This window comes from Python bivittatus, unplaced genomic scaffold (genome assembly GCF_059951505.1).
Source record: "Python bivittatus isolate LINGU-HERP-01145 unplaced genomic scaffold, Pbiv_v1 ctg000680_np1212, whole genome shotgun sequence".
NCBI lineage: Eukaryota > Metazoa > Chordata > Lepidosauria > Squamata > Pythonidae > Python > Python bivittatus.
In genome coordinates this window covers 5,442,592-5,470,132 of record NW_028277095.1, presented here as the reverse complement: position 1 = coordinate 5,470,132, position 27,541 = coordinate 5,442,592, and the positions used below count along the sequence as shown (strand labels likewise).

Here is a 27,541-nt window from a genome sequence, read left to right as displayed (position 1 = left end):
ACGTATTTTCTTCTAAAGTCTGTGTGTTTCTAAATATGCATATGTATTTACTTTACAAACCTTTTGTACATTTTGGAGGGGTCTGAAAACTGCACCACAAAATTGCAAGTAGACGATTCCAAAGATTGGCCCGGTATTGGGTTCAGAGCCAAGGCAGTAGAGTCCAGGAACCTCAAGCCAAGGAGATGGTGATCAGCAAGCAGAACGTAGGGGCAAAAAGTCTTCCTGAGGTCTAAGGGCCAGATTAACCAGTGTATTGTTATCGGAGTGCTCTGTAGTCAGATGTGAGGCTTTCCCAGGCTCTGATTTCAGCTGTACATGGCTCATAGTCCCAGATCCAGCTGGCCCATGGGGGTCAGTGGTTTTACAGGAAACCCGCCGGCGTGGAAGTTGGCAGTGTGGAAGAAAAGCACGGGAAGGCCCTTCTGTGATATTCCAAGTGGGTCATGTTCGGAGCAGGACTCCTGCTTCATTCGCACCCCACCTTTCCTTTCCTGCTGTGGTTGAGTCAGCCTTTAGGGAAGTTCTGGCACATCCTCCTGATACTGTTTCGGTTTCTCCTTTCCTCTCCAGTTCCTGACATTGTGCGTAACATCCCATCCGCACTGCTATCCTGACCGCCAGTGCTTGGCCCTCCTTACACTATTGTGTCGGGTCAGCCTGGACAAGAATCTGCGGAAACAGCCCCTGATGGACCTCCAGCAACTGCTGCTGGTCCTGCTTGAAGGCATCCAGGGGTGGCAGGAAAAGGTAAGGTCTGTATAACCGAGCCGCCATTTTTTTTCTCCTGAGCCTGCTCGCGGCAGCCCCTGCAGGGGGAGGCAAGGGGGCCACAGCGGCACGGTTAGTATCAACATGCAAGTCCACCTGTGCCCCAGAGGGGCGGAGCTCACATCACGACAATGCAATGCTGCTTTGGTCATTCTGGCGAAACCGGAAAGAGCCTGCGGACTCCCCCGCCTCTTCTTTTGAACAACAAGCCAGCCCCAAAATTTAGCGGATGCCACTTCTGTTCCTGGAAAAACTTAACTTAGTACCTTTAAGTTTGTTTGCACTTAAGGACCCAAGAGCAGAAGAAGGCAACGTTATCTGCATCAGCAGGATGAGATGATGAGATTTGCCACAATACACATTGGATTATTCTAAAGAGAAGTTGCTTACACAAGGAGTCTGAGACAAGATGGATTCTCCATCTGGCCGCCCACCCTCACCCGCTTCCAGCTTCTCAGTAGGATGAAGATGAAAATCCCTTTAGACTATCTTAGCAGACAAAGTGCTTTCCGTTTGGTGTTAAGTGTCAAACAACCGATAGATTCCCATTTCTCCTCCTGAGATCTCTGTTCTTTTAACAGAAAGAAAAATGATGGGGGGAAGCTTCGTGTATTTAATTTATTCCATCATAAGGCAGTTAGAGGAACAGGAACCCAGCGAGAATTTTAAAAAAGTCCCGGCATAAGTTGGAAATTCTGCCACAAACCCTTTGAAAGGATGTTCAGGGTGACACAGAGGAGTCTGTTGTGGGCACCTAGATAGCATTGCTCAGAATCTGCAAAGTACAAGTCTTTTGCAGCGGCTGGAAAATTACCCCATGAATTCATCTGCACTGTGCAGATGGCCTTTTAAAGTCTGAACATACAGAATCAAGAAATAATATCTCCGGTTGCTCTTTTTCTTCTACAGTATTTCTGTCCTTCCACACATCCACAGTATCATCTTTCAGTCTTCCAAACTGAACGTAGGAAAATTACTTTTGTCACATGGATTATCTTAATCTGGTACTTTGAAATGATAAACTTTCATAGTGGTAGGTCCCATAACGCCGTGGTTACGGACTAATAATATCCCTGCTAACGGAATCTTTAATGTGTAAGTTGTAGAATAATATTAAATAGGAAGGGCAAGTTAAATTCCTTTTGCGCTCCATTTGTGCTTCCTTGAAATCTTCAGAATCCTGCAGCAAAAGGATGTGCTGAAACTCATTTTTAGGGAAATTGCAGTCCATTGGCTTTATACTAGAGGGTTTTTTTCTTATTTTTTTTAGTTAATAACCAAAGAAAAAAGAAAAACAAAACACAAAAGTAATAATACACTATCAAGAAGAAGAAAAGTGCTATTACAAAAAAGTGACAAAACTACAACCAAGGAATAAAAACTTGACATAGTATATCATTATAACAATAAATAGTTACCAACCTATATATATTTATCTAATGCAAATATTCAGATGCATATATATTTCTAATATATTTGTATGACTATCATATTTTTAACCTATTGTATTTTGTATAAATGAGTCCCATATTTCATGATACTTGTCCATACAAAGTCTACGTCTGTAGGCAATCCACTCATAACTGGCAAGTGCAATCAGGTCTTCAATCCATTGAGTGAATGGAGCCATACATTTATCTTTCCAATGCTGCAGTATCAGTCTTTTGGCCATAGTAAGGGCACAGAGGATCCATTTCCATTGTCCAGATGTCAAATTCCACATACTAGGTATATAGTTCAAAAGAAGATTATCCTCTGAAAATTTTAGCTTTTGTCGCACAGTCATATTTATATAGTCCACTACTTTCTCCCAAAACTTACCAAATATAGGACCTTGTAAAAACATAAGCTCTAAAGAGGCATTGTCCTTATTACCTCTCCAACAAAATGCTGTTTTTGACAATCCTTTTCTATACAAACGTATCCTGGAAGTTTGATACCACCTACTGGTGTCCTGCTTTTCTCTGCAGCTCAGCCAATAGGGTCTTCCGTTTAGCTTCTTAATTAATTGCAAGGCATAATAAACCTCTCGTGTAGGCTTGGATTCTGTAGTTCCCCGCAGAGCCTGGCAGAACGGTTGGCATTGCTAGCTCTGGCTAGCTCTGGCATTCCTCGCTCGGCTGAAGTCTCCACCACCTGCTGAGTGGAAGCAGGCACTGTGTTTAGACTGTTTCAGAGCCTTTCCTCCCTAATTTTGAACACAATCCAAGCCTGGAAAGGATCCAGGTGTTTGAATCCATCGGTGGGTTAGCGGCCTGATTGCCATTCATGAGTAGAAAGGCATTGTTCGCCTCGAGGGAGCCTGCTAAGAAGTATGGTTTCCGTCCACACCATGGCATTCATGGGTGCCAGTTGGCTTGCAGACCCTCCCTTGGGCACCCTCCAAGCTCCATGTCCTCCTGGATTTATTTATTTATGGTTTTAATTTAAAAATAATAATAAACAGGAAGCTTTGCGAGGCACAAAGCAAAAGGTGAACCTCGATGGGCCCCAAATAGACCCTCAAGGCAATCGTAAAAAATGAAAACAACAGGTGGCTGCACTCCAGTGTTTTGTTTGGAAGTGTGCCCGTGTAGCTTATGTCGTCAGGAGAGAGAGAGCAAGTGAGCGAGCACAGCCTGGGAGTCCAAATGGAATAGGAGGCAGCAGCTTCACCGGTTTGCCTTCTGGTAGATGGGTGTTTGTTGACACCCCCATGCCCAGTGCAGCAGCCGTTCTCTGGGAATGTCCAGAACATGCTTTCAGAATTCCAAATAGGTCCAGTCTCCCCCCAAAATTGCTGTCTATTGACCTGATCTAATGCCTCTTTCTTCCTGATCAATGATACTCAGTCCACACTTAAAACATTTGGGGTGAGCTAGGTCTGCAGGAAGTTCCGCATCAAATAAGAGAAGATAGCAGAACTCCCAGACTGAGAGACTCTTGATTGCAGTCTTACCCACACTTATATGGGTGTAGTTCCTGTGAAATCAATGGGACTTCCAAGTAAAGGTCCATGTGATTTGAGCAGGACCAACCCCATAGGATAGGAGGCTGAAGGTTTCAAACTTCTTCTTGTCCCAAAATTCTCTGGGTCTTCACATCCTAACCCTGCCCTGGAGTAGAGACTTGATTCCTGCTGCCACCTCCTATTTTCCAGTGGGCTGTTTCACCTGATGTCCTCCCCAGTGTGTGACATAGGGCTCCCATATCCTGGTGCCTTTCTAGCAAGAAAAAAGATAAAAATGAAAATAATTGCTCTAGTGCCAATTTCTGACCATATAGCATTGAATCATTGGAGTTGAAGTGTCAGCACTCCTCTGCCCATCCCCCATGAGAGACAGACCAATCTCACAAGAGATAAAGAAAAATCAAACTTTATTTTTTTAAAAAAGTCTATAAAAACCACTTGCTAACTTGAAAATCCCAGAACTGTTAATGTGCAAAGTTGCAGGAGCTAAAGTGTTGGTGTCTCCAATTAAAATCTAGAGCATTTGGCTAATTGAGTAAAGTAAGAAATCCAAGAAACCACAAGAAAGCACTGATCTGTTATAGTTCCCCCAGGCTCTCAATCTCACAGAGGAAATATTCTGTTCTCAAGAGATTTGAAAGAAAGGAAGTATTCTCATGCACAACCTGATATTTGCATAAAAGACCGAAGTGCATTCTCCCTTTGATTGTAAAAGAGTGAAGCTTCTTCGTATCCAGGAGAGGAAGGAGCTGGGCATCAGCCTTTGCTTTATGTGACAGAAGCCATTCCTCCCTCAGCATTAGTGCTGCTTGAGACGAAGGAATACGTGATCCACATCTGGGAAGCTGCCTAGTAAGACCATAAAACTAGGCTGTTACGTTCCCTCCAACCAGTTTTGCATAACCCAGCTATTCATCTCTGAATCACCGAGGATTGCCTTCACCGAGTGTATTTATACAGGGGGAAAAGACCATACATTATTCATTTGCTTTCCATCGGACTTCTAATCCTTGCTCAGCGGAGGTGCCCTGTCTCTCCTTTTTTGCTCAGCAAGCTTTCAAGTAAAAGGCTCTCAAGTGTTAAAATATATATTTTACTTCTGCTGTAAGCTACCAATTGAATCGGAAGTGACTCCACATTTTGGAGACACTTCCACTTCCTGGATGTGTGTTTTTTGCTCTGGGTCCACTGGGACAGCAGGATATTGCCAAGCTGAAATTGTCCACCCCTTCTTCTCCCCAGCTTTAAAGCTAGAGCAGTTTGTTCAGTTCCTTGTTTGCTGCGATAACTTTCATCTCTGCAGTGGTATCTTCTCCCCACAAATGCATATGCAGGTAGTCCTTGCTTAATGATGCTAATTGGGACCGGCAACTCTGCCACTAAGCAAAGCAGTTGCTAAATGGGAAATCATGTGACCCTGACTGTGCTTTCTGGCTGGAAAGAGACAAGACTGCTCAGTTTTACACCTTCGGCTTTTGTTTGCCTCCTAACCACTCCCCTGCCTTTTGGAAGGCTCGAGTGCCTGCTTGCTGTCTTGTACACATCAAAAGCAATGCGATCCTGCCACATCCCGGGGCTGGGAGCCACAGGCGTGCTACACAAGCAGCTTACTCTCTCGAAATCCCTTCTTCTCCAATCTCTCCACTTTGCAGGAGGGGAGAGAAAAAAAGCAATTTCTGAAGGCAATCTCTCCTTTGCCTGTCTCTTTCCTGCTGCTAGTGTGATTGCATTGCTTTTGATGTGTAGAAGAGCAAACAGCTTACTCTCTTGAAATCTCTTCCCCTCCAATCTCTCTGCTCTGCGGGGGGGCGGGATGGTCAAGCAAAGGAGAGATTGCCTACAGAAATCACTTGCTTTTCCTCCCCCCCATCACATAACAGAGAGATTGGAGAGAAAGAGATTTCAAGAGAGTACTGTAAGCTGTTTGCGTAGCCCCAAGCTGCCAGTGCGATCGCATTGTTTTCGATGTGTAGAAGAGCATTCACCTTCCTTTCTCATAATCCCTTTCTCTCCAATCAATCTGCTCTGCAAGGAGGGCGGGGAAGAAAAAACCACAGGTCAGGCCCAGGATAACACATACTGACTGTAATGGGTATCACATGACTGAGGGATGCTGCAATGGTCGTAAATGGGCCATAAAGTTATTTTTTCAGCACCGTCATAACTTCGGTCACTGAATGTATGGTCCGTAAGTGAGGACTACCTGTAAGCAGTTCAGTTTTCCAAAATAATTACATGAAGTAAGCAATCATTCCATCATTCTAGTACTTCCAGTTGTTTTCTCAAAAGTGCAGAGGGCTGATAGGTTGCCACTAATTTATGAACATGGGTAGAAACTGAGCAGTTAGCTTCATTAATCTCCTACAACGATCCGTGTTCTTCAGTTAATTTCACAGCCTTTTATCAGAGAATCCAAATCAATCCATTTCATAATCCCTTCTAGTCAGTTTCCTTTTAACTTCTGAAAGGAGTTTTTGACAGTCTTTTGACTCAAAATCCTATTTTAACAGAAAACCTCAGGCCCAGGGGTATTGGGGGGGGGGGGATCAAGATGGTGATGTGTGTAAAAAAAGAGGTGAGGCTTTGACCGCCAAACTGTGGCCACCATTTTTATATTTTTTGAATTCCCTGTGGACATCCCTGCCAAACTCAAGATGCACACCCATGTGCGCACACACAATGCCTCCAGAAGTTTAGTGTTCTTAGATGGGAAATGTGCATACAGGTAGTCCTCATTTAGTGACCATTTGCAGTTATGATGGTGATGAGAAAGTAACTGCAACCGATCCTCACATTTACAACCTTTGGAGGTCTGTAAAGCAAAGGAAAGTAGAAGAAAGATTGTCAGCACAGTTGCAGTTTCACTTAGTGACCGTTTTGCTTAATGACCGAGAGTTGCCAGTCCCAATTGTGGTTACTAAATGAGGAGTACCTGTATTTCAAAAATGGAAAAATTATGTTGAATGAGAAGGGGGGGGACAATCAGAAAATGTCAACTATCCTCTCCAGAGACAGCTTCCCCTATTGTATTGCAATTATTCATTTTCCCCCTTGACTTTAAAAAAATTGTACCGTTATACCAAATTTTCCCACCATAGCAGATTTTCTGCAGTAAGAATGGTACACAGAAGGATTCCAAGCAGTAAAAAGTTGGCAACTGAATCCCATGTAAAATTCTGTGTATGAAGCATTGGCTGTTAAGGAACTCTGGACAGAATATATAAAATCAAATAAAGGAAGAGAACAATAATATAATGTTGGATGCTGGTCTCCCTAGAGCAGTTTTTCCATTTTATTAAAGAGATGCAGCTTTATTAGAATGTGGGGGTTTGCACTGCATACCAGACTAAGCTAAATGGGGTTGGGTGGTTTGCGGTTCAGTATTTTAGGGGAAACCAGGTTTAGCATGTTGTTGTGAACCAGGCTTTCAGCTGAAGCCCTGATTTGTTTTATTTCTTCGGGTGTAGCATTTTATGAGAATGTGGCCCTCGTGCTTTGTTAACTGAGAATTAGGGTTTAGCGTGTTATGTGAACCCAGTCATAAAGAAGGGAAATGCTATTCAGTGGTGAAAGTATTTGCACAATAAATAGCCTTTCAGCAGAAAAGGTCTTTGAAGCTCAAAAGCTGCTTTCAAAAACCTCTTACCGTTCTATTCTTACCAGTCTGTTTATCTCCATGTTCCTTTTTTATGAAAGTCATCTCTTCCCTTTCATTATTTAGCCTTATTAATCACACAATATGTTTTTGAAAATGTATACGTTAGGACTGTAGGTTGAAAATGCTATAGAATACCGGGTTTTTTTTTTAGAACTGTTTAGAGGAAAAAAGGGGGGGAGAGTAGTGTATACAGAAGAGTTGTTTCACCCAGGTCCACACCAACTGGCATGGACAGAAGGTAGCAGAGGCATACAACTTAAATTTAGAAAGCACCGTACCCTGAGAATTGGGAAGTAAACTGCAAAAATTGAATTGTACGAGTCGTCAGCATCTGGAACTTGTTTCTCAGAAAGCCTTCCATTGGGTATCTCCACTGACTTATCTTTTCCTTAACAGCTGCCAGAATTATGCAGGTCTCTTTGCCACGTCTCGCAGCATCATCACAACTTGGTGGCTGTCGTGCGTTTGTTTCCAGATGCCACAACTAGAGGACGGTGAGTCCATTCTGTGTGGTGACAGCTCTGGATTGATGGGAGGGAAGAGGAGGGCCCCACTAGTGCAAAGCAGAGCACGCGGGGCAGAAACGTCCGTCGCGTGCGTCCCGATTTCATCTGAGCCGGCTACGATTGGTCAGGAAAGAAATTTGGAGCAATCATACAGAAGTCGGTGGAAATACTGGAACAGAAAATAAACACGCCGACTTTGGTAGGCTGTTCCAATCCGTGCGTTGCAAAAAGGAGCTGGGAGATTTGCAGAAAAGGGTAAACAGAAATAGGGAAGGGCTGAAGTTCTTCCAGCACGGAAGGGTTACCGTAGTTTGGGCTTTTTAAACTTAGAGAAAAAGCTGGAGAGGGATGATACTGATTTAAGCAATTAGGAATAGCATAGATAAATGGGAATGCTGGTTATTTTTTTTTCCATCCAGCATAGCTGAATCCTGGGAGATCAGCACAGCTCAGAGAAAACCTTCTTTCATAACAGCACAGTGTTAACCTGCAGAACCTACTAGCAGAAGATGCAGTGAAAGGCATTCTTTTGGATGTGGTAGCAAATTTCTTAATGCCAGTTGCTGGGGAACATGAGCAAAAAAAGTTCTGTTACCCTTGTGTCCTTCTTTTAACTGTTCTGGGGGCACCTGGCTATCTTTCCCCCTGCCTCCGGGACAGAAAGCCTGGCTAGGTGGGCCTTTTCATCTGACCCAGCAAGGCTTGTCTTATAACCAAGAGCTTCTAAATCACTGGGGGAGAATTTTTCTGCTGTTTTGATCATTAGTTACTAATTTCTCAAGTGCACACTGTATTTGAACGCTTTCCAGGCGATACATATTCCTAAATCATAAGCTCCTTTTTCTTCATTCTCTCTTAATCTTTCCATTGTGCAGCCCGTCAGCATGTTTAGAAAGGTATATTCAGTGAGAGGGAGGGAGCCTGCAGGAAAAGCACATTTAAAATTAGGACCTAGAGCAAATGCCTTGCTCTGTTTTCTGTTTGGTATCACCTCTGTTGGATAGTTGGTTGGTCTGTGGCCCTGATTGACTTAATGGACTTCTTGTCCCTTAACAAACGGGTTCTCCAGCAGAGAAGGAGATTTGGAAGCTACAAAAACAGCTGTGAAAAGCCCAGAGGCTGAGGGGGGGTGAATGAACATAGCAGAGAAAAATTGGTAGATGGAGGAAGTTCCAAAGAAGGAATCTGAACACTAGAATTACAATATAAGAGAAAGCAAGAGACTGCTGCTGGTTTCTCATTTGCTATTTACATCAGCACCAGAACTCCCTAGAAATCCTATAATGCTTCCCTCATCTTGTCCTGAGCCCTTCATTCACAATTTTTAAGTCAATCCTTCAAGTTCCAGAAAAATAAAAATTATTCCTGCTACATCCATCACAAAGCTGAAGACTGTACACTTTATTCCTGCTCTCCCCGCAGACTTTTGTGGAGATGCGTTCATGACACATCTGTCCTTGGTAGATTTATGGGTGTGGGCAGCAGGACCTGCATCTCATTGGTTCTTCACCAGCCTTTAGGTTGTTAATTGATTTCCTTCCTTCCTTCCTTCCTTCCTTCCTTCCTTCCTTCCTTCCTTCCTTCCTTCCTTCCTTCCTTCCTTCCTTCCTTCCTTCCTTCCTTCCTTCCTTCCTTCCTTCCTTCCTTCCTTCCTTCCTTCCTTCCTTCCTTCCTTCCTGACATCTTAGGATATTTAAATACTGATAATCTATGAAGTCTTCCAAACTGCTGCTATGTCCATTCCTTAGTGTTTATAAAGCAATTTGAAGGTAGGCCATCTTTTTATGGATTGGTCTGGTCTAATCCAGTCTGGTCTGGTCTATATTGGCTATCAGAGGTGTCCACAGGGTGTGGTCAAAAAAGCCAAGATGATGGCCACAATTTTTTATGTGAACTGACACACATAGAAATGCTCTTCCACAAAATCCCTTGTTTTGCAGCATAAGTTGGGCCTTTACAACCTAATGTAGGTCGTGAACTTAGTGGGCTGGCCGAGAAGTCACATATGATATCTGTAACTGGCCAAAGAATTGCAAGACATTATAAGAAAAACTTCAACACGTCAAGAATCTCCAATGCTTTTTTAAACGTTCTGTTGTAAGGTGGAGCGCATTTTCTTCTTGGGGAGAGGTGCTAGAAATCTCCCAAGGGTTTCCTTTGCTTTATGCTTTGTTTGAAGGAGGAAGGCCTTTAGGTCACCTGTTCCTGGAGCCAAGTTCTGGTGGAGGGAAGTGGGAACAGTGCTGTCAAAGATGGGCTGGACTCTCTCGTATCTTCTGTCACACAGAGGCTGCTTTCATCTCTTCTGGCTCCCTTCCTCCAAAGTAGATAAAGAAGTTTTCAGAGCTTTAGGAAGAAGAAGTTCAGAGCTTGAAGAGAACTTGATTGACTGGAGTTGACTTAAGCAAGGTTTGGTATGTGGATGTTACCTTTATGATTTGGAATCATGGTGAAGAAGAGCTCAAGGAATCCCTAGAACCTCTGAATAGTATCCACCCAATATTCAATTTATGACGGGTGAGGGATGGCAAATTTGCATTGTTGATGTTCTGATTATTCAGAGAGAAACTCAATAACCAGGGTATACTATATCCCATGAGCCAACACACACAGATCACTGTCTACATAAAAATTCCAACCATCATCCCTGCCAGAAGAGAAGCGTCATGAAAACTTAGCAACCGTGCCAGATGTATTTGTGAGCCTGAAAGGTTATCAGACAGGTTGAGACATACAGATAGTGCTTTACAAGCTAACAGATGCTCTGTCGGGGAGATCAGGCAGGTGGTGCAATCCAACAATAAAAATAATAATAAATATACATCCATGGACAAACCAACTCCAGTGGGAAGGTGTTTCTCCCCTATATTGAGAAGATCACATATCAAATTGGAAAAGGATGAGAGAAACACAACTTAAAAACCATCTATAAACCAATGAAGAAAATCCAAGAAATCATTCAATCACCCAAGGATGGCAGAAATCCACTTTCATCATCATCAGTTTACTGCATATCCTGCAGTTGTGGACAGGTACATATTGGAACCACAAAATGCAGTACTAATGCCCAATTAAAGGAATATGATTAAAGGACAGCCTGAAAAATCAGCAGTAGTGGAACATGCACCTGTACATAATGGACATAAGATCCCATTTGAAGACACACCAGTACTGGCAACTACATCCAACTATTGTGGGATTGTGCAAAAAAAATGCTATCGAGATCCATAAACATTGTAACTACTTCAACAGGAAGGAAGAGAGTCTGAAGGGCAACAAAGCCTGGTTCCCAACTTTATGCTCTACCAAGATTAACAGCCCTTACAACAGGTAGAACACCAGCCTTAAAATTGGCATTGAAGATAACAAAGTGGTAGATAACTTCTACCTTATAGGATTAACTATCAACAGTAAAGGAACAGTCAAGAAATATGCTGCAGACTAGCACTTAGTATAACAGCCATAAAGGCCTTGGAAAGATATTCAAATGCCATGATGTCTCTACACCTACAAAGATCAGAATTGTGTAAGCCATGATATTTCCTGTGACACTATGGAAGTGAAAGGTGGATTTTGAAGAAGCAAGATAGGAAGAGTATTGACGGTTTTGAACTTTGGTGTTAGAGAAGACTCCTGGGAATACTGTGGACAGCCAAGAGAACAAGCAAATGGATCATCAAAAAAATCAACCCAGAGTTCTCACTCGCACAAATAAGCAGGCTCAAATTATCCTTCAGACATATTATGCAAAGACCTCTCTCTCCAGAGAAGGTGCTCATGCTGAGAAAGGTGGAAGGAAAGAGAAGAGGATAACCAGCAGCAAGGTGGATGGATTCAGTTATGGTGGTAATGAGTGCACTATTGAAAGATGTGAAAAACCAAGTTATCACCATGGAGAAAATCTCTGACTCTCTTGATGCCACATAGTCAACCAGACTAATCAACAGCAAAGAGAATCTACAGCTTCACCTGAAATGACACCAAAACAAGTTAATCATGAACTAGTTCTCATAGAATTTCCTCAAATTTGACCAATCAGAAGTTTACCTGGATGAAGAACCAGTCAGGAACCAGCATTTTTGGACTCCCGTGACACAGGAGATCAGAGATGAGCTCCAATGGAAAGTTTATTCAAAATCCAGATTATTTGGTTACAAATGCAATAGCCCAGTTTAGTCCCTACTCAGTTGCTTGTGAGCTGCCAAGAAGTGTGAGAAAAGAGATCACTTTGCCTCTGAAGATGCCAGCCATGGTTGCTGATGAAACATCAGGATACCAGATAAGACCATAGGCATTTATCCCAGAAGCTGATCACGTTGGCCATGAAAACATACACTAATATATCTTCCCTGTAGCTTTCCTGAATTGTGTCTCCCCTCAGTGTGGGACTTCCTAGCAGCATTGTTAGCACTTATCTCAAAGAGTTGCTTGTCTGCAGATGTTAATTCACCTTGGTCAAGACCCCCAGCTGATTAAAAAATAAGGAAAGTTCATTGTCTAATTCTTCTAATTGATCTAAACTTTTGACTCCACCAGTTCTTGAACAAAAAAGTGGGTTTGTTGTTTTCAAGTTTGGAATCCCCCATAAAATTATCTTAGTATAATCATAAGGGCCAAACCAGAGTTGACATAGCATTGCACAATGCGCTTCCTTGTTCCCTTATATCGAATTGGGGGGGGGGGGGATTCCATACTCGCCAGAGTAATTGGACCTAAACACCAATTTGAATTGTCAAAGGTGTTCTTGGGGAGACAAAATGATAGGAATTGCACAGCTCTGCCTCTTTTGTAGATGTGTTGTGGTGTCGCACGGACTTGCAAAAGGGATGGAGACAGAGTTTGTGCTTAAGTAGCATGTCACTCCTATCAGTCTGATGAAAATGGTAGGCGCCTTTGTATAAAATGCAGGCACCCTTGTAGAAAGAGTGTCAAATATACTGATTCCAAGGCAGTTTGTTAGGATATATTTCTAGTAGGCAAAACTTGCCATTTGTTAAAGAAAGCAGACAGGCCTGCTTATAATATGATCTTAAATCGGAACAATCAGCTCTCCTTTAACTAACTATTAAAATTTCTTCAGTGAAAAAGAAGGAAGGGTTTTTTTCCTAAGTAAACCTCTGAAATAACGCATTAAGTTACTGAAAATATAGGGTTAGAGAAGAATATCACATATGGCATAAATGATTCATGGTAAAATATTTCTATTTAGTCTATTAATCTTATCCTTACATACTCTATCCCATCTATCCAAATTGTTGCTATTTCCAACGGCAATTTATATAAATTCAATTTAATCATATCCGCAGGATTCCTAACCTAAGATAAATTATTACTTCTCGGCGTAGTTGAAACTTCCCAGCGAAAACTGATTTTGACAAATTAGTGCCCCTCGCCCCAGGCCTCAATTCAGATTCAGACCAATTAATATTACACTGAGATAGATTCCAAACCCGTCCATTAATTTTATTAATTTTAATATGGAAGGCTAAGATTTATCGACAAGAGACAACATTTCCAGATTTCTTTTCTATATAGAGAGTGTATCAAAAGCCAGGCTCCATAGACAACTTACATAAATTAGGTAAAATGTTCAGATTTTCTTGTAAACCAGTGTTATCCAAACTTGGCCACTTTAAGATGAGTGGACTTCAACTCCCAGAATTCCCCAGCCAGCATGGCTGGCTGGGGAATTCTGGGAGTTGAAGTCCACTCATCTTAAAGTGGCCAAGTTTGGACAACATTGTTCTAAACACTTCCTGACTAGTTTGACACATGCCCTTTGAACACGTCTAAGTACAGCAACATTTTTCTCCAAAAAATATTGTGATTACCCTATGAGGCCTGACTTTTGGTATAACCACTGTGGGTGGGTGTGGGTGGGTGTGGGTGTGTTTATCAAATTTCCCACTATATTGACTAATCACAGATGTTCAAGTTTCCCAATACCTGTACAATGCAAACAACAGAGCAAAAAGACAATCAGGCAGCTGTTAGGAAGGGTGTAGAATAAAATCCCATTCATTCTCCCTTGTATTTTTGGACAAGAATAAAGAACTGGAATGTATTTTAAAGGGATTCTGAGAAAAAGAAAATGTTGAACGAATAAAAAGTAAAAATTGCCATACGTTTTATATGAATCCTTCTCTGCACCCAGTGACCTAGTTCTAGATGGATTCACTAAACATTATTTTAAGCTTCAAGGTTTACTAATAATCTCAAATTGTCAGCCCCTTGTCTATAATAAATAAATCCCTCATTTGATCCAGATGTACCTTCTGGAGTTGGTTATAAAAATGCCAGATAATATTTCAGTGAAGTAGGTATTTGATTAGCGCATTACAGACTTTATCTACGAAAGTAATATAAGCTTCATTAACAGAAACAGATTCAGTGTTGCATTCAAATACATTCTGAAAAGATTTAAAATTTAGAAACCAGAATATCTGTATGTGTTTCCGTTCATTTTCCAGAAAAGCTGCCAGCCCTGGCACCTGTATCGTTCCTTATATTTTCAATTATATATTTAATTTCTTCTGCCTGGCTAGGTTTAGGCAGGGGATCATTTTGTTGACTACAAAGAGAAACGGAAAAGCATTGAGAAGACAATGAATCTTACATGTATGTCTTCAGATGTTATATATAACTGCCCTAAATCACTAAGATAAAATTTCAAGCTTGTTGCTGCTTTGATTGACATGCCAAAACCTTTCCCGTTTTGTTTTGTTTTTTTAATTTGCAAAACTGGCTGTAGACAAGTTAACACAAAGTCTACCTTAGCAGAAAGCAATTTAATCAGTTCATACGTAGCACTTTGCAATTTCCCCTACAGATCTGGAGAGGGATAAGTAACAAACTGAGAGAATAAAAAATTAACCCTCTTCCTGATTCTATTTTTCTTCTTAGAATGCCCTTTTCCTTTTTTCTATGTGCAGCTTAGGAAATCATTTATCCCCTCATATATGCTTGCATCTTTCCATTCAATAACACAAGAGTATGCTGAACTCTCATTTATTAATTTTTTTAAGCTTGCTAGCCATTCACTTTTTAAGATGATTGCCAATTACCCAAGAACCATGTAGACACCAAATGTTCTTTATGTTAGAGGAATTCCCCACTTCCAAGTGAGGCATAAACAGGTACTGTAATTTATATAATCTGAAGCAAAGATGAGGAAACCGGCCAAAAAAAGCAGTTTTGATGCACCAAGGAATGAAATCTATAATTGCCCTGTATTAGAAAGTTGGACGTAACAGACACTACCCACCAACGAAACCAGCGTCACACACACGAGCCTTTGCTAACTGAACCAAAGGCTGCGGCTTAAGAGAATGTTTATCTAAAATTGAATCAAGAATTTCATTAAAATCTCCATCAATTACCAAACAGTGGTTGGTAATGAGGACAAGATGGCTGAGACTATCATGGAAGACACCAGGAGTCTCTAAATTAGGGCTGTAAATATTGAACTAGAGCAATTATTTTTTTCAAAGCTGTAATTTTCCCATCTTCGCACCCCTTGCAACCCAGAAAGCAAATGAGCTCTACCTATTTCTATGGCCACCCCCTTTTCTTTTTTTTTCTTTTTTGCAAAATCAATAATAGAAACCTCTCCCACCCCGCCTTTACGCAGCCCTCTCCTTATCATCATCCCGTAGACGGATGTCCTGTAAAAACGCAGGATCAGCAGGAAGAATTAGTTTTCCTTCCGTGGGAAACCTTCTGCTTGCCACAGCTACTGTGTTTTGCTGGGGTCCAGCAGAATGAAAGCATACCCATAAAAAATAAATAAAGGTCTTCAAAACAATGGATCTCTTTGGAGGGTAGATCTGTTATTCCCCCATCCTCCCTGGGGTTCTGCTCGAAAGGGCCATGCCCGGGAGAAAAAACAGTTTGGTTCCATGCTCAGAACAAAAAGACCCCCTGGGAACAGGCCGTGTTTCTCCTTTGGCACGTTTGCCCCCCGCCGTGCCTGGGTTAACTTCCTGATTCCTTCAGTAGTCAATTGGAAGTCTCCCTGGAGCGTGGGAGTAAAGGGTGGACAGGCCAAGCATTTTTGGTTTTCTTCCCCCTCCCTCTCGTTTGAAAAGTTAAGGCAGCTCTGGAAGGTTAAAGAAGACTAATCGTTCTATTTCGCTTGGTCGAATCCTGACAGTTTTGAACAGGCATTATTTTATCTCCTTTGGACAGACACACAGGAGGGAAACAACTGGCTTACTTTATATATAAGGAAAGAATAGCCTGAAAAATTACGTGACGTCTTTGGGCTCCTAGAAGTTTACATTGATTCCTCAGCAGGACTATGTTTGAGAGCCAGCTTCTAGTCCCCACTCAGCTCGTGCGGCTTGTACAGTATGTACCCTTGTAGGTTTGTTTTCTCAAGCATTAAGGAAGAGATCTTTCCCCAACCTGGCACATATACACATATGTCTCATGTATTCTTTTTATAGTTCCAATTATGCTTTGTTTATATATATTTTTTAATTTTGTGGTATTGATAAGGTCAACTGAGTAATCAATAAAACTCAAATTCAATTCAAGCATCAAGGAGGAGACCTTTCCCCAAGCTGGCACTCTTCAGATATCTTAGGACAAATATGTGCCATCCCCACATCTCTGGAAGGAGTGAAGTTGGGGAAAGGTGACTCAGTCATTCTTCCTCTCCATGCACTTTAGATCCCCAGAATTGTTTCTGGAGACCCCTGGAGACCTCGACCACCCATTTGCTCCACCCAAACTGCCTTTCTCAACTTAGGGTCACTCCAGTACATTGGACTTTAACTCCTATAATTCTTCACTAAGTTTGACAGTTGACTGTTCTTGACCAGGCTCTGAACTCTCAACGCATCTGAAAGGCTGGAGAAGGTTATCTCAGCTTTAGGAACAGAGGCTCCTCTTCTGGAGCAAAGTAGCATTTGAGGGATTGTGAGTTTAATTGGAGCCGAGTGTGAGCAAGGACGTTTTCATATTTCACCTTAATCCTTTTGGATTTGATTGCTTTTACCTTCCACATCAGCTTTCCCCAGCTGCTTTCTATTAGAGTGGAAAACATACAAACAGCTCCGTATCTTCCTCTTCGGGCGGCAAGAAAACAGCTAGAAGGAGAAAAAGTGGCTGTCCGGCGAGCAATCGGTAGCTAGATTTCAGTTACAGGGAATGAAAAAGCAGCTGTGCGGGTTCTCTGCATCTCATCTTGTTTGCCCAATCGTCTGTTCTTATAAACATTTTAAAAGGCTTGTGCATCAGGAGGAGCCCATCCATAGGCATGTATCCATTTCTCCCCCCCACCCCCAGAATTAAAACCACCAATTGTAGAGTTCCTTTTTGACCTCTGTTGATAGCAGCGTTACAGCTGGAATGAGATATGACCAAGTTTACAGCGTTCTTTAAGTAAACTTTCTGCTGTTTAACCTTGAATAATCCCCAAACCAGACTCCAAAGCTTGTTGCAAACGTTAACTTTCCTCCTCCTCCTTATCGGCCTTCTGCTCAGCTCTGCCCGATCTGAAACGGTGCCCCTTCAGCTTCTCTTTAACCCATGTCACCCCACTCATGTGCAGGGAGCTTTCGCTCTGCTGAAGCAGAAATGTGCCACTTAAATAGCACAACATTTGAGGGTTAACTAGTGGCTGATTTACAAAAAAAGAAAGCTTTGCATAAGGCATTGTGCCAGAAGCCACGAGTGTATGCATGCTATTTCCATTTGAAATCACGGTTATGATTATCATTCCGTTTCTTGCTTCGTACGCATTTCTTTTTTATTTTTTTTATTTCAAACCCAGCTCAGTATTATTACTCCCAAGGTTGCCAAATCTTCCATGCTGAATCCTGAACTGACAGGTCCTCCAGGCAGCAGTATTTATAGAAAGGCGGTGGGAAGGAGCTACAGAAGAGAAGACAGGCTCCCAATTAGCATTTTTTAAAATGCCAAATGAAAATGATAGGAGACAGTAATAGCACCATAAAACATTTTGCTTCATCCCAGGTTGGACCTGTAATATTTTGGAGGCAGGGACATAAATAACGCCTCCCATCTCTCCAACACACAAATGAACCTGGGTCAGCAGGAAGGGCTTAGCAGCTAATTTTAGCAGGGAGGATAAAGGGCAGCTTATGTTCCTGAAATTCATGAAATCCATCCTTTGGGAATATGCCTCAAAGTTCTCTTCCACTCTTTCTCCTCCAGTGACGCCCAACCGGGGAAGGAGGGGTGGGTTTCACACATCCCACTAAAGGAAGCTAAAAAGAGGTTGCATCGTTGTGATTCAGCACGTGGTGGGAAGTTAGCCATTATCTTAGCACGTTGCATGGCCCAGCCATCGCCCGAAGCCTTAATAGGGTTCTCTGTTTGGGTACCGTGTGTGCAACAAATAGAGCAATTAAGTGTTATTAACCTGGGTTAGGTTTGGTGTATTGGATGTAGCCGGTTAGTGTCCTCCTTGGCTTGCAAGGGGACTGCGTCTCTCTAGCGCCCCCAGAATTGCACCGCTTGCCCCTCTTTCCCTTCCTCCGCCTTCCTCAGCTCTTCTGTGGCTCCTTGCCTGCGAAAGGAGGCTGGGCTCTCCAACCCTCCTAGCGTAGATCCTGTTGGGCAACTGACCAGCTGGCTGCACAGAAGCAGCTTTTGCAGAGAGATTGCTGTGACTTGAGCTTCATTTCTCCTCTTGGTAGCAGCTGGGACCAACCCACTGGCATGGGCCCAACCCGGCTTACATGGGGGCAGAGGAGCAGAGGTGGTTGCACTGCTTGGCTCTCTGATTCCCTGATTCCCCAGGCTGCCGGCCTTCAAGGCAGAAGAACATCTGCCCTCCTTCCCCTCCCTCTGACAGCGGCCCAGTTGCACTGATACTTGAAACTTTAAATTGCGTAGGTCCTTTCTTGGGCTCCTGATGCAAGCACACCAGCGTCGAATCAAAGGAGAAGAGAGAATTGAGCACAATGGGGTGGTTGTGGACAGAACATCTCCACTTGCCCCATACTGAGGCAAGAGGCTTGTCCCTCCTCAAAGAAAAGGCCCAGTTCACACAGCTCCTTCTTCATCCTCTTGTTGCTCAGGATCATCTAGATAAGTTGGTTACTCCTGACCCTAACCCTAACCCTAACCCTGCTGTGGTCAAGACAGCCTTTGCACAGATGCATCTGGTGCACCAAGTACTCCCATTTCTGGTTCAGGAGGCCCTTCTCATGCTCACTCATGCCTTGCTCACTTCTCCTTTGGACTACTGCAGTGTGCTCTCTACGGAGCTGCCCTTGAAGACCATTGAAGAGCTACCGCTGGTCCAGATTGCACTGGTGTAAGTAGTTACGGGTGTATCTCATCTTGCCCACGGGACACCTCTACTTCCCAAGCTCCACTGGTTATTGGTTGACTGCCAGGTGCAATTGAAGCTGCTGGCTCTCACCTATAAAGCCCGTCGTGGCTTGCGGCCTGGATACCTACGGAGCCAACTTTGTCTGATGGTTTCTGACCATCTGGTAAGATCGGACAGGGTTGGCATGCTCCGTGTCCCATCAGCAAAGCAATGTCATTTTGGGAACCCATGGAGATGCGCCTCCTCTGTGGCCCTGCCCTTTGGAAGAACGTTCCCTCTGAAGTCCCCACAGCCCTGACCCTGTTGTTCCTCAGGAAAACTGTAAGAACCTGACTTTCTAACAGGCCGGGGTGATTGGTGATCTTGCTTGTTGAACCTTTTTTTTATATTGTTTCCTCATCAGGAGCGGTGTATATTTCTCTAAAATACATTTAGTCTCGTCTTAGATTGTTTCTGATCTTTGTACAACCTCTAAAGTTGCTTTGGTGATTCAGGTGGCTGATAAATCGATTAAATAAGTTGAAAAGCTCAGAGGATGTCCAGATTTGCCTGGATTCCCAATAGTTAGCCATCCTTCCTTTTGGATCACGAAGGGGGAGGTCATTTTGCAACCCTGTGATTAATCCTGTCAGCGGGTAAAATAACTTAGAGCAGTGTTCCTCAACCTCAGCAACTTGAAGATGGGTGGACTTCAACTCTCAGAATTCCCCAGCCAGCCATGCTGGCTGGGGAATTCTGGGAGTTGGTCCACCCATCTTCAAGCTGCTGAGGTTGAGAAACACTGACTTAGAGGGATAAATTCAACAAGGAGCCATTTGCACAATTAGCTGTTGTGGAAGTAACTTCTTAAAAAGGGAAGCAGAAAAGCTGGTGGTTGGATTCACGGCTGTACCGTCCCCATTCTCCAAATGTACACTTTGGCTCAGAAGCAGAAACAGGAAGGCAAGGAAATTTGAAAAGGAGAGCTTGGAAAAGCGATGCTAAGATGGAATTTGAAAAGGAGCCAATCACGAACGTTAAGGGCGTGTTGCCTGTGTTTATAGCCACCAGAGAAAAATTTAGCAGAATTTAGCAGCCTGCCTAGGGCAGGCCTTGGTTTACAACACAGCGCCCACTATCTTGCAAATTTCGACACCTGCAGAAGCTTCTGGCAGAAATATCCAGAATTGGGGGGGGGGGGGGACAGCATCCAGGTGGGGACAGGCTGCTGTGTTTAACACAGTCTGTTCAGCATAGGCTGTGCCAGAAACACCACTGTGGTTCACGTTACTGGGTTGGCCATTTATGCATTGCCAGAAGAGGAGATGGATCACCAGGAACAAGGGTAAAAGAAGTCCCAGATTTGCATTCCATTTGTGTGTGCTGTTCTAGAAATCTGGATGGGAACTAGGGACGATGGCTGGAACTGGAAGACAGATGCAGGATGTCTCAGCACGGCAGGGTGCCTGCTCCGTCTGTTGTGCAGGACGACTTGGGGAGACCTGGCAGTATGATCTGTTTGTTCTTCATCTGGACTGGAGAACCTTTCCAGGAGCGGGTGATTTCATAGAGAGAACTGTCTTCTCAGAGGCCAAAGAGAGGAGCCTGCTCCATAAAGGAAGACATATGGCCAGTTAGGAGGAGGGCAAGATTAGATCCCACCTAACTACCTTTTAGTGAGCTCTTCTTGATGTGCTTCCATTAGGACAAGTGTAACTGCCACCTCACGCGTGTGGTAATGATGGATGAGTTATGGAAAGATTTGAGACAGGTTAGGCTATGAATTTCAAGTCCCATCAGATCCATTAGATATTGGACTGCTCTCTTCAATTTCCTCCCTGGGACTGGGCCAAACGGTAATGCAGAAGCACAACATAAAGGATTGCGATTAGCCAAACAGCCACACAGAAGTGGTCCTCTTTCAGAAGTCCATGGCAGGAGCTGCTGGAGACCCCAGCGCTTGCTTCTCAGGGAATAAGGTTCTCCCACACCCTCTTCTCAGCAGCCCAGAAACCGCCCCCATCTTGGAGTTACTACACTGGGGAGAGCTCCGGGTTGATTGTGGGTCTGAGGGCCTTTGCTGAAGGCTACGTTGGTGGTCTCCACCTCTCTGAGTCAGCGGTAAACCATGCTGGCATTTGTCCACAGATGATCCCTTTCCTGCCCTGATAGCCTCTGTTCCCAGTTACTGCAGTCTTTCCTCCAGGGAGACAATTGTCGAAGCCGAACAGTTTTTATATCCTGTGTGGTTGCTGTTGGATGCTCTGGGTTTAAGGGGGAAAACAGGACTTTAATTCCAGCAGAGCTAAAGGATAGCTTAGAGCAGTGTTGTCCAAACTTGGCCACTTTAAGATGAGTGGACTTCAACTCCCAGAATTCCCCAGCCAGCCATGCTGGCTGGGGAATTCTGGGAGTTGAATTCCACTCATCTTAAAGTGGCCAAGTTTGGACAACACTGGCTTAGAGCTTGTCACACATGCTCTGGGAATAAGGTGAAGGCAACGTCCTGGAGACGCATTGCCAGACCATGTTTGTGCTCTGATTGGGAGCAACTGGGAAAGGGCCATTTGGTAGTTATTGTCTAAATCAGTTTTTCTCAGCCTCAGCAACTTTAAGATGTGTAGACTTTAACTCCCAGAAATCCCCAGCATATTGGCTGGGGAATTCTGGGAGTTGAAGTCCACCCAAGACAAAACACTCTTTGGCATCGAGCCTGGGACAACCATGTGGTTGGGTAGGATCATTTATATAGCTTGGACCTTCACTGCAAGATTCATAGGGTCGTGAACAGGCTTGAAGGGTCAGTGAGAGAAGGAACCAGCAGACAGGGATAGTGGTAGCAGATTTATTTTGAATTTTATAGACCTCGCGCCAGTCTTTCAAAGTAAATCCAGAGTGGCCAACAACTCACTTATAAAAACCATCTGGTGTTAATGATCCCCAAAGCCAAAACAAAATACAAAAAAGGGGAACTTGGATCAGAGCTGCTGCCGGTCCGAACAAGCTATATTGGGTCTGATGGATCAGTGTTCTTCTGAAGGCAGTCGAGCCCAGGCAGGCTTCTCTGCAGGGGGCCTTGCAACAGCAAAGCCACCATGACCTGTAGGGAGCCAGGGAGGTGGCCTTGAAGAAGCAAATATTCAGGAAGCATTAGGTTAAAAAAAAGGACAGAAATATTTCCTACGTCTTGGAAAGGGAGATAGTATTAGGAAGAGGCTCAGCCTGGCTGCTCCGTGGCTCGCAGGGGTATAAGAGGGAAGGGAGGAAAAACACAATCAGACTTGCAAGATTCTCAATAAAGTAGAGTTCTAGACTTCCTGTGGAGTCAATTTCCTGAACTGGTCCACCTTGTAGGACTGACACCACCAGAAAGACCCTGCTCTTGATGCTCACTGGATAAATGTCAAAATCTGCCCCGGATTCTCTGTGTTTGGAGCGCCCAGAAGGGCAGAGACAGGAGAAGGTCTATTCAAACATCTGGAGGAATCTGAGAGGCCTTTTTCTGACTGACGAATGCCATTAAAAGGCGTAAGCTTTGGTGAGCTGGAGCTGTGCTGGGCATCTGATGAGGTGAGCTCACCAAAGCTTCTGCCTTTAAAAAAAATGTTAGTAGGAAAAAGTTCCTTCATGTTCACATAAGGTTCATTTAAGTCCTGATATTCTGATGAAGTCAGCTGCAGCTCACCAAAGCTTCTGCCTTTTAATAAAATGTGGTAGTTGGAAAAGGTTCTCCCAGACTCCTCCTGATTTTGGGCTATCACAGACTAACATGTCAGTCTAGGAGAAAGTGTATTCAGCCATGGGAGAAAACTCCATTCAAATAGTCTCCTAGTCTTTGAGGATTGCAATCAGAGCAGTCACTTTGATGGAGATTGAAGCATCTTTTAAGAGTTTCAGTCCAGCCCGAACTTAATTTGTGGAAGATTAAACTTCCGGAGTGACACTGGGTTAAGCTTTCTCTCAACCCAGTGGGCCCAAAAACAGCCAGTCGCAGTGAGTGAACTCAGAAATGGTGCTACTCTGGAGTCAGGGAGATGTTCCTGTATTTACTGCTAGGGCTGGGTGGCAAGCTTAACAACCTTGCTTGACCTTGAAAAGCTAAGCAAGGTCAGAGCGGGTTAGTGCTTAGAAGGGGGACCACCAGGAAAATCCTAGGAGGCCATTGCATAAAGCTGGTAGCTGGCCAACTAGTCCAATAATCTGTAATAGGGTTGCAGCCACTGGTGGGTGGGTAGGTGGATGGGTGTGAAATATGCAGACCCTCCTAGCTTTATTTCCTTGAGCAGAATCGTATCAGGCACACTAGAAACTGCATCAAATTACTGTATCACATCAAATTACTGTCACCGAGCAGCACGAAATAAGATAACCGACGAAACATCAGCACAGAAACATGTTGGCAAGATCCAGATAAGGCTCACAGGACTGAAAACTAACCTGATTCCCACAAAGTCATTCGGCTGACTGGACAAGCTGTAGCACCACCTTGACCCACGCTAAGAATAACGACGGCGTTTGCCCCCCCAGGCTAAAATAAGTCCTTTGTCCTTTCGCTTATTAGTCAAAAGTGGAGCGATACGAGGACGTGCGCATCTCGGTATAATCAGCCATGCACCATGAGTCATACCTGCGACGTCTGAGCCACAAGGGTTGGCCTGGTTGTCTGCAGCCCCCAGCCTCGTACAAGGCTGGATCTTGACAAGTGCGAAGCCCGAGCCGCACGTTACAAGGAGGCAGGGGACCTGCTTGCGCTTGCCAAGTGATGTGTAACTGGAAAAGAAAAAAGGGGAGCTAATCCCAGATGCTTTTACGGCTGCCCCCCCCATCCTGGCTTATCTGGCTGTTGTTTACGGCAGGGGAGGGTTCATGCCCCGATCTCCCAAAGTGGGGCTCCTCTTCTCGCTCCCCCCAGCACCTACCCAGCAACAAGCAGGTGGAGAATCTGCACCGCACATTTTCTTCTCGTGCGCTGCTTGGGCTTCGGGTTTCATCTATGGACCGTTGCTGTTTGTTTCCACCTGGCCAGTTTGGAGGGCGTCCGCTCCCCTTTCCTTTCTCAGGGGTGCGCCTTGGCACGTTTCCACAAAGTCCAGCTGCTCTCCTCCTAGCTGTCCCCCATAGGACCCCCCATCTCCAGCTTGAGGAACGCTCCCCAGCCCTGCCAGCCCCAGGCAGGAAACACAGCCGCATTGTCCTGCCGAACAGTATTTCTGCATCCTTGCCCTCGCCTGCACCCGGACTCCCTGCCAGACCCCCGTCCCCACTTCCAAGAATCCCTCTGCATGGGCCTCATGCCGCCGTCAGAAGTGGAGTCTCAAGGTTGCGCCAAGGCGCGTGCCTGGGCAACGTCTCTGTCCTCCCTCCACCACCCGGGTGCTTCCTCCCTGTGGCTGAGAGGCTGCATTCCCCCCCAGCCTCTGAAAGCAGCTTCTTCCAGGGACGCCCAAAAAACAGCAGCACTGAGCTGGACAGCTGCCCGAAACGCAGCAGGAGAAACCCAAGCTATCCTGGATGCATGCCCAGGTATTTATGTGCACGCACTCAGAAGCATCCATGGCTATAAGCTGAGTTTACCTGTTGTTCCAGGCTACTGTCAGAAATACTCCCTTGCAAATTAAGATCAGACTCAGGGCAGTTCTGGCAACATCGCAGCAGCCATCCCGGTGAAGTGGGAGCATGACTTTGTGCATAAATACCTGGGCTAGAGTTGTTGCTCCCTACAGAAATCTGATTGCAAGCCAGCCAGCTACGTTGATCCTGCCTGGTGCAACTGCAGCAGGGTTTCAGCCCCAAATTGCTCCCCAGCCCTAAAGGTACCTCTTTATTTCCTGGAAATAAATAAAAACTGGCTCAGGAGTGTTGCTGGTGGCCCATTAGATGTGGCGAAACTATCGGTCCCAGCAGCCTTCCTCGTTGGCCACGTGAATTGTGAGTCAAGCCAAGGGCGACAATTCCCCCTTGGCTCTTTTTGAGATGTCGATTTAGTGCCGCCTCCTCCCCTCGGTGGCCTTTTTATTAAATGATATTGCAAAATGCTATTATTATGAAAATGCCCTTTGAGGATGTACAGAGTGCTTTCTCTGCTCTCCCACACACGGCTGTAAGCTGATCTCATACCTAAAGCTAATATTAAGGAACAGAACAGGGCTTTCTTCCCGAGTGAAGTCCATGCAAGCTTAAATCCTGGCATCTTTTGCTTTAAAGCAGTGTTTCTCAACCTCAGCAACGTGGAGACGTGTGGACTTCAACTCCCAGAATTCCCCAGCCAGGAGTTGAAGTCCACACGTCTCCAAGTTGCTGAGGTTGAGAAACACTCTTTTAGACAATGACTATCATGCCTTGTAGTAACTGACCTCACCCACCTTATTTTGACTGTTGTAACAGATCCTGCACTCTTTTAGCACAGAGCGAGGGATCGTGGTCATGAAAGCAGCGGTTCAGACTTCAGAATTTAGAAGTTTAATTTAGAAATAAAAGTGGTTTAGAATTCCTTAGTGTTGCCTCTAGCGATCTATGGAGGCTTTGCAAGGCTTCCGTGTTGCAAGCGGCCCCAGTCCTCTTACAGTCCAGAAATGATTTGGTGATGCTTTGCAATTATGTCGTACGGTCCAGATTCTGTCATTTTTATGCCTGTGTAAAGCGATGCTTTTCCACTTCCCGGTGCACCAGGCTAGCTTAGGGCAGTGATGGCAAACCTTTTGGGCTCGACGTGTCAAAAATTTGGAAAATGCCTAACTGGACTCTGCTGGCGTGTCTCACACACACACACACACACACACACAGACCCCAAACAAAAGAGAGACAATTCTTTACATATTTATTTTTAAAAAATACAGTCCTGTGAGTGGTGCTATGTATTACATAAAGAAACGTCAAATAATTACCAAAATGAAATCCAAGTAAAACAAACTCAGTTTCTTTGGTAACTCAAACCGGGAGAGCAGTTGCGGTCGGGTGTTGGTTTTAAAAGCAAGCGTGCAAAACCTAAAATAAAATATAATAAAATCTCACAGGCGTGCAGCAAATTGGGTTTTTTATTTTCTAAAAAGCCATCAGGTGTTAGGAAGAAGAGGAAGTTTTTATCTCGGCACCGAGGGACGAAAGATTTGGCACCAAAGCAGCCTTTCTAGGGAGAATATCGATGCTGCTGCCAAAAGGCCCCTTATTTTAGTCTTTGTCTAGGAATTTTTTCCTCAACATACAGGAAGGGACTTTACAAGGTGGGGAGAACCAACCCATTTCCGCTTTGCTGACCTAGACTTCGGATAAAGTGCCAAACTGGGCTCAGGGTTTGGATTTCTGAACAATGGGCATCGCAGGCTCCGGATGCTGGAAGTGCAACCGCTTGGCATATCCATGCAGGAGGAACTCCCCTGATCCCTCGTGTAAGAAAATTACACACTCTTGAGTCAAGCTCAGCCCTAGGTTATTTTACAGGCATATCCGTGTAGCTTTCTTGGCAGCAGGGGCTCCACAAGGTGTGGTCAAAAAGGTCAAGGTGGCAGCCACAACAGTGCGTGGAAGCTCCACCTGTTTTTTATGTGCAACACAGCATCGTAGAAATGGTTTCTTGGGAAACCATTGTCATTTTCTGGGACCTTTTATCCCTTTTTTTCCCCACAAGCTATGTGGGTTTCTTGGTGGTCTCCCATCCAAGTGCTAACCAGGGCAACCCGAGGCAGTGCTTGGTTTACGTGGTCGTAGCCATCATCTTGACTTTTCTGACTCTCCCTCTCTGGATGCCTCTGCTCTTTCTTCCAGATTTTCCCCACCACAACCCTATGAGGTAGGTTGGGCTGAAAGAAAATGGCCAGCTCAGAGTCCCCCAGGGAGCATCTGTGGCTGCGGGAGGACTCGAACACAGGTCTTCCTGTTCCTAGTCCAGCACCTTCAGTCCCGTTGCGCATTGAGATGAGCTCTTCCTAATTGTACATTCCTGTTCTCCATAGCAGTCCTCTGAATTCAGATCTTCCCAACATTTGGGGATCTTTGGGGACCGTGACAGGCTTAGACTTAGGGAAGGCCTGTCCTTAATTCTAATTCAGAACCGCAGTTCCTGAGCAACCATGTTACAGCTGCAAAAGATTGCACCATCACCCCTTTTCTCATTTAATTAATGAAGCAATAATGGCTTTGACAATGGTCAAATCCAGGCGGTCTGAATTGCGGCATTCAGCGTAGGCCACGTGGCTCTCTCTGGGTCGGGCACAGTTTCGGCTCCCTCTGGCTCTGGTTTCCTAGACCTGCTTCGGAAGTCCCTTCCTCAGGGCAGGGATCTGGGGTCCTTGCAGTGGGATTCATTTATTTATTTACCTGTTTTTTGCTTTTAATGGATTTATCTGTATGCTGCCCGTTCCCAAGGGCTCTGG

At 44.4% G+C, this 27,541-nt stretch overlaps 1 protein-coding gene across 1 annotated transcript in view; it reads left to right on the top strand.

The window, feature by feature from the left end:
* The window catches only part of FAM178B (family with sequence similarity 178 member B), a 175,438-nt gene that overhangs the window by 85,356 nt on the left and 62,541 nt on the right, over positions 1-27,541 (top strand). Inside the window, exons 11-12 of the mRNA XM_088151902.1 lie at positions 574-750; positions 7,776-7,873. Of these exons, the coding sequence (XP_088008028.1) occupies positions 574-750; positions 7,776-7,873 (275 nt within the window). The remainder of the gene's footprint in view (positions 1-573; positions 751-7,775; positions 7,874-27,541) is intronic.